We start from the raw sequence: 12,377 nt of genomic DNA on the forward strand, positions 1-12,377 counted from the left end.
GTTCTGTCAGCTTTCTGTTGCTTTCTGTCGGTGTCTGAAGCAGCCTGGCTTTGTGTTCTGCTTGTGATGGGTCTGGAGCATTGTCAGGAAAGATGATAAAGGCTTGCCTTTGGGCTTCAGGTAGTTGTGCTGTATAAACAGTTGGGCTACTGCTCTTGTTTCTTATTGTAGAGTCCCTTTTTGTATAAGTGAGGAGCCAACTAAAGGCACAAGAAGTAATGGCTTCTGGAAAAAAAACAAGCTTTTTGTACCCAGCATGAAAGATTAAGATCTTACAAGCTAAATGAGGGTAGTAGGTGGAGCTTCATCCTGTTTCACAGATATCACAGAATGTTCTGAATTGGAAGGGACCCATCAAATCCACCTTTTTAGGTGAATGGTGCATACAGGGATTGAACCCACAACCGTGGCATTATTAGCAGCAGGCTCTAACTGTATTTCCAATGTGTAAAGTGATCTGTCTCTTGCTCTGCTTTGTTTCTGGGAATTCATCTCTGTCAGTATGGATTCCTCAAAACACTTTGACCTGTTCTGGACTTGAGATTTTCAGCTCTTGAAAGGCAGGCTGTCTTGTTTTTGCACTGTATATGATAAACCTTATGGCTGGTCTCTCCCTCAGTCTGAGATGGTTCAATGGAGTGAGTGACCAAAATGGTTTCTGAAGCTGCATTTTTAGACCTGAGTGAGGAGGCCATTCCCATGGTGTTTGATCACATCTTAACATATTTGTGTTCAGGTCTAGAAAAGGGTGGTCTGTGTCAGGTAGAAAATGCACTCTTAGTTCAGTCTTGGCTCGTGTCTACTTTGTTTGTTTTGTTTCTTCACGTTAGTAAGCACTGTTTTCTTGTCATTGTAGAATTTTTGATAGAACAAGAATGAGATTATATTCTTGTCTTAACCACTCAGCAAGCTGTTGCTAAATTGGTGACTAAACACTTGGATGAGTAATGCTGCTTCTTCTGGTGTGGGTGTGTGCATTATAATTATATGGCCACACCAGTGTAACCTGTCCTTTTTTTTTTTTGTCTCCACCTATATCCCTCTTCTCTCCTTCTTTCAGAGTACTTGAATCCTGAAAACGGAGGGCAGCAGATGTTCTCTATAAGTGACGCTTTCATTAAAGGTAAGGAAAAACTTCAATTGCTGCTATGTGTTTTTTTAATATAATGATGGAAATTCCTTAATACTCCTCTAATAAAGCACTGACCCTTTCAAAATATTTACTTGACAGTAAATCTGAACTTATTTGTGGCAAAACTGACGTATAAACTATACTTTGACTTTTTTGAATGCACTTTCAAGCTTAAATTTCTTTCACTTCTCAGATTCCTGCATTCAAAAAGCCTCAATGAAAAGCTTTCACTTTTTTAAAAAATGACTGTGAGAAGTTTATTCACAGTTTCTACACCAACAAATTTATGTAACCGATTTTTAACTTCCTGTGCAAGCAAATGAAGATGTGATACAATTAATTGCATTTCTACAGAGTAGCTTAAAGCTTCTTCTCTTAAATCTTTCTGGGTTTCTTGTCATCACCACCATAGTCACTGCCTCTGAAATGAAAGGCCACTGCATGCACTTATGAGTTTTTAAACCCATGTGCTTTCCGGTATTGTGGCCAGATGCACTTATGGGCTTTTTTATTCTTCCCAGTTAATGCTATTGATTTTGGTGCCCTCAGAAGAGGAGGAAATAAGGGAGAAACCCCAGTGTCTGTCTAGCCTTAAAAATAAAGTCTTGGATTAAACTGATGTTTAGTTTTTAACTGAGCTTTTGCAGAAGGAAGGAGGAAATCAATGTAGGTTCTATTAATCTTCTACACAGCTAATTTTGTACGTGAAGCATCTGGAAGAAGTTAATTGTTATTTTTTAGGAGTCTTTTTCTTCAGTAGTCCTCTTTGGATTGCTATTGTCTAGATTTTGCTTAACACTGAGGAGTTTTAAGCTTTATCTCTGAAGGCTTACATACTTGCTTGAAGAACATTTATACACTACTAGTATAAATGAATGACTTATAATATTGTCAGCCAATGTGGAAGTTTATTATTTGCCTCTATAATATCATAATAACTGTGCAGGAAATAACCCAGTAACTCTTTCAAAGCACGGACTGTGCTGAAGTAACCTCTAATTTTGGTACTGCAAAACAGAGAACAGTTCTAAGGTGTTACGACACAATATAGTAATTGAAAGTGTCAGTCGCCCTCATACTGAGGAACTTGACATCTACCTTAAACTCAGTACTTACTAAGACTTATGTCTTAGTAAATTCTTTCCTTTTTGAAGCAGCCTTTCAGAAAGACAAGCATTCATCTGTGACCTTACATTAACAATGTTTGTTTGTCTCTTGCAGAGTCGTTATTCAACAGGAGGGTGGAGGAGAAGTCCAAAGAGCTCTTATTCACACCCCTAGGCTGGCACCACAGCAATCTGGATCTGCTGAGAGAAGAGAATGGGGAGAAACAAGCCATGGAAAGGCTGCTGTAAGAAACATGTAGAAAAAGGAATTTGCATATCTTGAGTAACAATTTCTGAAGCCCCTCTATTCCACCAACTTTCAGTGGGACTTGAGCTACAGTAGGCAATACAAGGAAATAATTTGCATTAAGGACACAGCATTTTTACATGTATTTTGGTTGGTTTTTTTAATCTTGTGTTGTTTATATACAGAGTACAGGACCAAAGCTGACTGTAGAACATTCTAGGCAACTGTTTCTTCAGAGAACTTCTACATTGTAAATGTTAAGAAATTTACTTCAGCTAATCATTGCACTGTATTTTTATATTTTTTTAATGAGAAATCTATTTATTTTGCCTTTTTTATAGGTCTGCTAATCACAACCACATGATGGCACTGCTTCAGCAGCTTCTCTACAATGAGTCCCTGTCACTGTCCTGGAGAGACATTATTGTTCCCGTGGTCTGCCAGGTAGTTCAAACGGTACGGCCGGATGTCAAGAAGAGAGATGATGACATGGATATCCGCCAGTTTGTCCACATCAAAAAAGTAAGTTTCAAGCAGTGGATGTAGGGAAACAAAAGGGTCCAGCTGTTGGCAGTACACCTTGTTTGAAGAGAATAGTCCCCTTTCCACTGCCCCCAGCATATTCAGTACTGTAATTGGATTGCCTGGCCTTTGGATGAGGTGGGATTTGGAAAAAGTTGCACAGAGGGAACTTGGCATGCTGTGCAAAGTGCTTTAATGCGCTGGGGCTGACCTCTTCTTTCAGGCTGTGGGTTGCAGAAGGTAGCAAAGAGTAACACCACCTCTGTAGTTACTTGGTTCATTTTTTGGTTTCTGCTTGTTTTGCTCTTGGAGATATACCAAATGCTGGATAAGTAGCTTGCAGGACATGGTGCAGCAATCTGTTGCCCTGTACCTATCCATTATGGAGTATTCAACTCCTCCCATGCCAAGTACAATGACTTTCTTCAAGAGCAAAACTTGATTGTTATGGAATGGTATATCCAGTTCTGCCAGATGGCCCAGTGTTGACACTGTTGAACTGTAGGTCTGGAGTTCTGGCATGCAAACTTCATTCTGAGAGTCTGATGTGAAAATAGCATCCAAGGAGTTGTGTGACTGAGGACTGAAGATTTGGGCTTAGTTTTCTTTGGCCAAATTCACCTCAGCAGTACTCTTGTTTGAAAGCCATATGAGATTTGAGGAGAGCCTTATGATTCTGGTGGTAATTCTGTGGCATCTCTTCAGGCAGCACTGCTTGTTCCTGCTGCTCCTGAAACTCCAGTTCAAAGAGCAGTTGTTCAGAGCTGAAAGCTCTTCATAGCTGTCTGCTATTTTCACATGCTGGTAATATGAATGTCCTCTGAAACATATTATTCAGAAAACTGTTTCCTGCTGCTTATTATGCCTGAGATTGCCTGTTACTGCAGGCACACCAGTCAATCAACTGTTTGATGTGTTCAATTGGTAGGTAGAGGGTTTTTGTTTTTCTTTCTTTATTTTATATTTTTTCCTCCCTTTGCTTACATTTTTTTTTGTTGCTAATAGAAGTGGCATGTGCAAAGCTATGTGCTTCTCATGGCCTATCCAAATTAGGTTCCCTTGTCATGTGCTGAAGTAAACTGGTTTAACAAATAAGCATCTCTTGGGAGGGGTGTAGAAATCCTAGAACCCAGTACTAGTTTTCATGTTGTCCTAAGTTTGTCAGGTTTTAAAGGGGAAGACTTATGTGTCCATCATGACTGTATCTGATCTTTCATCTGGTAATTGAGGGTGTAGCTGAAGTTTGTACATCACCTACAAGAGGTATTCTGTGTATTAGCTTTACTGCACTACAAGATGTGGGAGTGTATGACAGTTCTAAAAATGTTCTTTGCTTTGTTAGATCCCTGGTGGGAAGAAATTTGACTCCATGGTGGTGAATGGATTTGTTTGCACTAAAAATGTGGCACACAAAAAGGTAATGCAGCTTGATTAATCTTACTGTAATGCACGCTGTGGAAACAAGGGTGCTCTGGCTTGCTTTTTGTGCCAGGAAGCTTCTCTTACCACCTTGGAGGTTTGTGAGCTTTCTCTGCTTTGAGCCCCCAAAAAGAATGGCTTTTATGGCTTTTAAAGCATTTATTTTCCAAGCTGTTTTGTTTTCTAGCTCAGAGATTTTAGGGGAGAAACTCTCCTCATGCATGTATAGAAAAACCTTTCCAGCCCTACTACATCATGAGGCATCTAATAACTATCCCAACTTTTAGGCAGAAAAAGGCATTTGTGGTTGTGACTTATAATAGTATAGTAAAATGGGTCTTTAAGGCAGAAGGGCAAGATAGAAGTGAACTGCATGAATCAAGTGTATCAAGACTTTGGGGCTCTTAGCAGGGACTGGAAATCCTCTCTAGCATTGCCTGCTTATGGACAGTACCTATGAAATTCCAACAACTGGGTGTTACAACTTCAGAAGAAGGAAGAATGTGTAGTTGGGTCTGCAGTGGGGGATAGCAGAGACACTTTAACGGGAAGTGGGGGTAGCAGGGACCAATCATTGGAAGTCTGTCTCTTTTTCTTGTGTACTTCTTCCTCTCTGGGTATTTGTATTTTTGTTTTAACTATTTTTGTGTCTTTTTTAGATGAACTCTTGCTTAAAAAATCCCAGAATTCTTCTGCTAAAGTGCTCGATTGAGTACCTCTATCGAGAAGAAACAAAGTTTACCTGCATAGAGCCTATAGTACTTCAGGTGAGTGTATGCTTTTGTTCTTGGTTAAAATAACCCCAACAAAACCATGACCAGTGCAAATTTTTTCAATGTGTAAGGTGAAGTTCAATGAGTGAGATTGCATAGAAAAGAAAGAACTTTCCTCTTCTAGTAAGCTTGCTAAGAGAGCTGCTGCAGTAAATATAGTACAAATTTGTAGCCTTGCAATGAGGGTTTTTGTCCTCAAGTTACATGTCCTGAGAACATGTGAGCTTTTGATTCTCACAATGCAGCATTTTAGAAAACTTTTCTTTTTATTGAGACCTTCTGAACTGTAAGTTCCTTATACAGTATTAGAGCTAGATAAGGTTTAGGTGTGTGAAAAAATACTTGAAAAGTTAATGTAGGTTAGGGTTAGGTCACACCCATGTTATTTTTTGTCAGGCTTGAAAAAATGGAACAGCCACCAACCTGATGAACTAGAAAATGTCACTTTAGAACAGGTGCCCTGCCCCTCTGAGTAGGGATGTGCCTTAAAGATGAAAACACTGAAGTACACACACCTTTTCTTTATGAAATGCTTATGAAATACTACTGATAAACTAGTGTTGTGCTGTAGGAGTAGGAGAATGTTCACAATGGACTACTGATGGTGTTTTCTGGATAGCTCTTTTTACCTGTTTCATAGGAAAGGACAGTATGTAAACAAAGTGAGAAATGATAGTAAGCATTAAAGTGGGTTTATTTTCCAGATGGGTTTGCAGTGGTTCAGTGCTATACTTTGTTCCTGTCTGCAGGAAAGGGAGTTCTTGAAGAACTACGTACAGCGGATAGTTGATGTCCAGCCCAATTTGGTCCTTGTTGAGAAGACTGTGTCCAGAATTGCCCAGGATATGCTCTTGGAGCATGGAATCACTCTGGTCATCAATGTCAAGCCGGTGAGCATTTCTGATCAGAGTTAGACTTGGCCTTGTGGTAGATTTCTAATGATTCCTTGTAGCAAACTCCCTGCAGAAAGCCAAGACTTGTCTTATTTTCTTCTCTAACCAAATGTTCTTTTCCAGAAAGGTAAGACAGGGGAATCTGGAGAGTTTGGACTTTGATAACCATTTATAGCAAATCATGTGTGGGTCCTCAGCTATTGCCAGAGAGCCTCTGTCCCTGTGAGGCAGGGTACAGACAGCCAAACAGAGATAGCTGTGGGGCTTGGCTGAGCTCCTGGCAGAGCCAGCATTATGCTGACTGCACTGTACCTCCTGGAGGTATCTGGATCTAGTCAAGTGAGAAGTTCTAGGCAGGGTACAATCTCACCAGAATTATTTACCCAACTGTGTTTCTAAGGTTTTTGTATATTGGGATATGGGTTTGTGGGACTGGGTTTAACTCAGAGTTTGCATCTCAGTGAGTTTTATGGATTGCATTGGTTTAGATTTGTTAAGAGCAAGATAAGGATGCCAGTGTCCTCTTTGCATTGCATATTCTTACTGCTCTTTCCAATTTTACAGCAAGTGTTAGACCGGGTAAGCCGGATGACTCAGGGGGACTTAGTGATGTCAATGGATCAACTGCTGACCAAACCACAGCTGGGGACCTGTCATAAATTTTATATGCAAGTTTTTCAGTTGCCCAATGGTGAGTAAAACTTGATGTGCCTTAGCCTATGTGTGTGAAAGGATGAATGCTTTGCTCCTTTTTAAATAGATTTGAACTGTTGTGATCATGTATCATTCTGCTCATGTATGAGTACTACATGTATCATTTTATTTTTTTTCCTTCTTGTAACTACAGTGAACTGCCTGTGTAAAGTATGATCTTACTAAGAAAAAACACTCTATAGTTTTTAATTAGACTGATTTCTTTCTTCCAAGCTGTTTTTTCTCTTCCCAAGAAGTCTGTAGTTTGTCTAGTCCAACTTCCTGTTAAAAACAGGAAGGATTAATTTCAATGCAGTATCAGATTTCTTTTGTCAGTCAACTCTTGAAAAGATTACAGAGTGGAGATTTTGGTCATCTGTCTGGGCACCATCCTCACTGTAAAGAACTCTTCTGCATTGAAGTTAGAGAATCATAGAACAGCCTTTGTTGGAAGGGACTTCAAAAGATTATCTGGTTCTACCTTAACAAATCCAATCAAAATTTGCCTTGCTGCAAGTTGTGCACACTTCCCCATGTCCAGTCCTTGTGCACCTTTAAGAAAGGTTCCTTTTTCTCTGTAACTCCCCTAGGCAGTGCGAGTCTACAAAGGAAGGAAGAAATGCTGCTTGACAGGTTACCAGTGGTGCTGGCACACATAATGCTGTGGATGCAGATCTTTGTGGAGATGCAGTCTTTGCATCTCTTCATAGAATCGTAGAAAGGTTTCATTTGGAAGAGGCCTTAAAAATCACTTAGTTCTAGCTCCTCTGCCATGGCAGGAACTAGACCTTCCACTAGACCAAGTTGCTCCAAATTCAATCAAATCTGTCCTCGAACAATTTCCTTTCCACTTCCTCATTGCCCCTTCCAGCCTTTAATTGTCCACAGAATGTCATAGGCTTTTGACTTGTAAGGATGAGTAAATGTGCCTGGAAGGGAAGTGATTCTTTTGCCTACTGGTGCAGAGTCTACAATGGTCTTAGAATACTCTGTTTAGGTCAGGATGTTCCACATGGCCTTCACTTTGACTTTATAATGGCTTGTTTAATAAAAACAGGAGAAGATTTATAGCCAATGCTTTTTTGCTTTTTTTTGTTTCTTAATAAATAAGTTATTTCAGTACAGTAATATGAATTTTTGCAGCTACCCATATTACTTGCTCTTAGTCTCCTTTACAGTCTCTTGGGTGTGTGAGGTATCTAAAAGCAGATTAACTGTAGTTGTCATCCTAACTCCCATGTTTTATTTCTAGATCAGACAAAACCCCTGATGTTCTTTGAAGGGTGTCCCCAGCACCTGGGTTGCACTATCAAGTTGTGTGGTGCTGCAGAGTACGAGCTGGCTCGTGTGAAGGAGATCCTGATCTTCATGGTCTGTGTGGCTTATCATTCCCAGCTGGAAATTTCATTTCTTATGGATGAGTTTGCCATGCCCCCTACTCTCACCAAAAACACTTCCTTTCACTCCCTTATTGAGGAGCCAGGAGATGAAAATGAACAACAGAACCTCTTCAATGGTGAGGACTTCAGCACAGCAGTCAAAGACATTGAACTAGCCTCTGAAAAGCTGCCTGTAATCTCTGAATCAGTGTCCGCTGATGAGGTCAGTTTGCCTGAACCAAGGGGTGTATTTGACAGAGGTGACCAAGAGAACAGTCAGCTGGAAACGGTGTCCTCCAAGCAGCAAGAGCACCACAAAGTGGAGTCACCATTTGCAGTGCTCAGCTCTGTACCTCATGCAATACCTGAAACATCCCCACTGCCCCTCCATGGCATGGACCAGCACTTGGCCGCTCTGGATAACCAGGCACTAGAGCCTCTTCCACAGGCAGATGATTTACAGGAATCCAAGAGTCAGATGAGAGTCTTCAGAGACCCTCTCCAGGATGATACTGGTTTATATGTCACAGAGGAGGTAACTTCGTCTGAGGATCGTCTCAAAACTTACTCTGCAGCATTTAAGCAGGAGCTGAAAGATGTCATTCTCTGCATTTCCCCAGTGCTGATGTTCCGTGAACCATTCCTTTTGACTGAAAAAGGCATGAGATGCCCTGCCCGGGAATACTTTCCTGAACAAGTTTATTGGTCTCCTCTCCTCAATAAGGAATACAAGGAGTTGGAGAGCAGAAGGAAGAAGCAATTGTTGCGGGATTTCTCTGGACTACAAGGGAGGAATGGGAGCGTCCAAGCCAAGGCTATCCAAATCTTACCTTCTCATGAGTTGGTCAATACTAGAATAGCAGAGCATCTATGTGATAGCCAGAGCTTAGCCAGAATGCTGGCTGACTATCGGGCCAGAGGAGGGAGGATACTACAGAAAAGCACAGATCCTTTTGCCCAAAATAAGGATGTGTCTAGTGTCCCTACTGGAAAAACTGGGAGCAGAACTGAAGAGGAGGAGAAGGGACTGGCTCAGAGTGAATCCTCATGGTCCCATAAGGTAAGATTGAGTTGTGCTGCTCAAAACTCAAGTTGCATCAGTTTCTCATGGTATAGAGAAGCTGTAGGATCTCATATTAAATCACAGGGGTTGTTTTTTGTCTGTTTCTTTCTGTTTCATTATGGTTTTTTTGGTTTTGTTTTTTTTGACTGGGCCATAACTCCATTTTAGATTGTGGTACTCTGCAATCATTCAGAACAAGAGACTGCAAAATGTCTCTGAGAAATGCACAAAGTCAGCCCAGAATCAGTTTTGCCTGTTTGACTGGGCTGTACCTAACTGGTTTCTGAAAATGAGTCCATGAAGAGGGAGCAAACCTTAAGAAGTTTCTTAAACCGAGCTTCCTTGCTCCTTGTATTTGGTTATTTGTAGAAATGTACTTTCATTTTCAGAGGGCTTTATGTCATGGAAACAGCAGTAGGCTGTAATTACATTGAAGTACTTGATTGATTGTGAAAGTTTGGGTGGTCTGAAGAAAAGTGAGAATCACATAATGGAAAGGAATCTTATTTGAGATTTCAAAGCAAGGGAGTATGTGTTTGTAATAAAAATATCAAAGTTTTGGTAAACTGCCATGAAAGTAACCAACTTGGATCTGAGGCAAAGGAGATCTTGGGACTTCCTTGAATTGTGAGCTGTTTAGGAAGAATGTCTGTGAACAAGATTAGCAGAACTGATCTCTTGAAACAGTCAACATTTTGGTTCCTGAGCCAATCAGCCCTTGTGTTCATGAGCAGAAGTCACTTTTTAATTGGCACTTAAATGTAGATCTCTGTAGCTTTACAAGCCATAATCTTACAAACTGTAAGAGTAGCCCTTGCTCTGGATCAGACTGGCTGATGCTGTTTTAAATTTACTCAGTGATCAAAGACAAGTATTTGGTAACATCATAGTTTTGTAGGGTGTGGAAGGGAAAACAGCTCTGTTCCAAGAGCAGTGTGGTACATCTCTTGCCAGAGAATAGAAAGATGGAAATCTTTCTATAGCCTGAATGAGTAACTGAAGTATAATATATTGGCAGAGTTTTGAATCCAAGATATCCTACATCATACAGTAATTTAGAGACTCTGGATGTTTGTCATGGGGCTTTTGTTGTTTTCTGTTTCTCTTGGCGTCATTTCCACAGAAATATGTGCATGTTCATTGGTTTCCTTACAAGTGATGTTGTTCTAAAAATGGCACTTAGCAATTATACATAGTACAGGTTTACCTGAGGCTGGGAGATAATGCCAAGTTCATCTGTTCAAAAGGAGAAAGCAGATACTTGTCTTTGAATAAAATTACTAGAATAGAATTTTGTCAACAGAAGTTGTGTGTGAATGGAGGTGTCTGTAACCACTGAATGAGTTGTTTTCTCTCTACTAGGTGGATTGCCTGAGTCCAGTAAACCATCAGAGGCTCTGTGTTCTCTTCAGCAGCTCCTCTGCTCAGTCCAGCAATGCTCCAAGTGCCTGTGTTAGCCCCTGGTATAAAAACTACTCCTCTACAGCTTGGATAGTTGCTATTCTTTCCTTCCTAAAGTTAGAGTCAGTGCCTGCCTCATGCCAGTATTTCTTTGAGGAGGTTGTCCTTTCCTTGGTAGGTTGTGCTCATCCTGTAACAGGAACTTTTGCCAAAAGACTTTTGTCTTGCGTGGTCAGGTGAATCTCCAGCAGTATTGCACGACCTCTGTAATACCCAAGGCATGAATGAGAAAGGCCAGCCTGAAACCTAAATGCTTGAGTTGGTGTTTCACTGCAGAGTAATGTCTCTGTGTGGGCAGCACTGCATGCAGACTTGTGGAGAAGAGTTAGTGTAAATGGACACAGGGCAATGTCTAAGCCCAAAAGGGAACCTTGTGAGAATCTGGGAATACTTATAGATTGTATTATCCAACAGTGGCATTGGAATATATTGCTATCTTTATCGTACTATAGTCGTCAGTATTAAGAGCTTTATTTCCAGTTTAGGGGGCTGTAATTTGCTAACTGTGTGCAACTTATGACACACTTTTATCTCTACTAAACAGGACAGGTCTTGGTGTTTAATCATTAGCCTAGGTGATTTTAATCGTTTAACTTAGGTGAAAATAAAGAGATGGCCCTCTAACAGGGAAAGGTCTAAAGTTCCTGTAAAAGCTTAGAAATGAACCAAAGATGATGGTGATATGCTCACTAAGCAGCAACAATGAGAGGATGTAAATTAGAGAAGTTGGGGATATCTGAATTATGACATTTAAACTGATACACAATTTAAATGGCTTGATCACCTCAGGTTCTGGGGAAAGTAAAGTTGCTATTAAATATGCTAGAAGAATAAGGATTTCTTGAGACTTTTTTCATGTTCTGGATGTACCCTTTTTTGTAGCTGTTTAAACATTAGTGCTTGAAGCTTAAGGATGTTTAGACTTCTGTGCCTAGATATTTTGGAAATAATCTTCAGAAGTGCAGTTGAGTTGTATTGGACTTTTAAATGTCAAGTTTAAAGTTGTTCTAGTAGGACTTTGATCTCATTATTAGCAAACCTGACAGCAGGGATCTAGGAAGGGTAGTCAGGTGGAAAAAAAAATCTTTGAAGTTATACGGGGCTGTAAACAAGCCAGCAGTGGGTGTAGATCTGTGCTCCTAAAGGCCACTGCACAGCTAATGGTGATGACATCCAGTCTCTAAAGCTTTTCTTTCTCTGCTTTAGGATTGTGACCATGGAGTTCTATGGGAAAAATGACCTAACTTTAGGGATTTTTCTGGAGCGCTACTGTTTCAGGTAAGGAGGAATTTATTCTAATTCCCTCATGCTCACTTGTTACAAGCAAATACATCCATTGCTTTCCTATTTTGGCCCTGTCCTTCTTCCCTTCATGAGGAAGTGAAACAGATTATGAAACAAAGTTTATAAACTTATGTGTTCACATAGCCCTTTCTGTAGCAGTTGGTTTGAGGGCCAAATTAAGAGCCTGAACATGTATTCCAGCTGTCTGCTTTTCAAGACAAGCAACTGTTCTGGTCACAGTTTTCTGAGGTTCCTCTTTAAAAGGTCATACGAGTGTTGGCTAATACTACTGATTCATTTAGTGTCTCAGAGTAAGGCTTTGTCATATGTGCAAGGCGGCCAATGTAAATGGTCCAGAACACTTTGAGTCCTGGAAAAGTACTGTGTCATTTATTTCATCTTATA

The 12,377-nt window shown here is 40.4% G+C and overlaps 1 protein-coding gene across 1 annotated transcript in view; it reads left to right on the forward strand.

The window, feature by feature from the left end:
• Window positions 1–12,377, forward strand: part of PIKFYVE (phosphoinositide kinase, FYVE-type zinc finger containing) — a 60,554-nt gene that overhangs the window by 26,994 nt on the left and 21,183 nt on the right. The window contains exons 12-21 of the mRNA XM_066553274.1: window positions 1,061–1,123; window positions 2,354–2,483; window positions 2,827–3,007; window positions 4,350–4,424; window positions 5,086–5,193; window positions 5,949–6,089; window positions 6,657–6,783; window positions 8,038–9,224; window positions 10,590–10,690; window positions 11,895–11,966. Coding sequence (XP_066409371.1) covers window positions 1,061–1,123; window positions 2,354–2,483; window positions 2,827–3,007; window positions 4,350–4,424; window positions 5,086–5,193; window positions 5,949–6,089; window positions 6,657–6,783; window positions 8,038–9,224; window positions 10,590–10,690; window positions 11,895–11,966 — 2,185 coding nt within the window. The remainder of the gene's footprint in view (window positions 1–1,060; window positions 1,124–2,353; window positions 2,484–2,826; window positions 3,008–4,349; window positions 4,425–5,085; window positions 5,194–5,948; window positions 6,090–6,656; window positions 6,784–8,037; window positions 9,225–10,589; window positions 10,691–11,894; window positions 11,967–12,377) is intronic.

This window comes from Molothrus aeneus, chromosome 7 (assembly GCF_037042795.1).
Source record: "Molothrus aeneus isolate 106 chromosome 7, BPBGC_Maene_1.0, whole genome shotgun sequence".
Classification (NCBI taxonomy): domain Eukaryota; kingdom Metazoa; phylum Chordata; class Aves; order Passeriformes; family Icteridae; genus Molothrus; species Molothrus aeneus.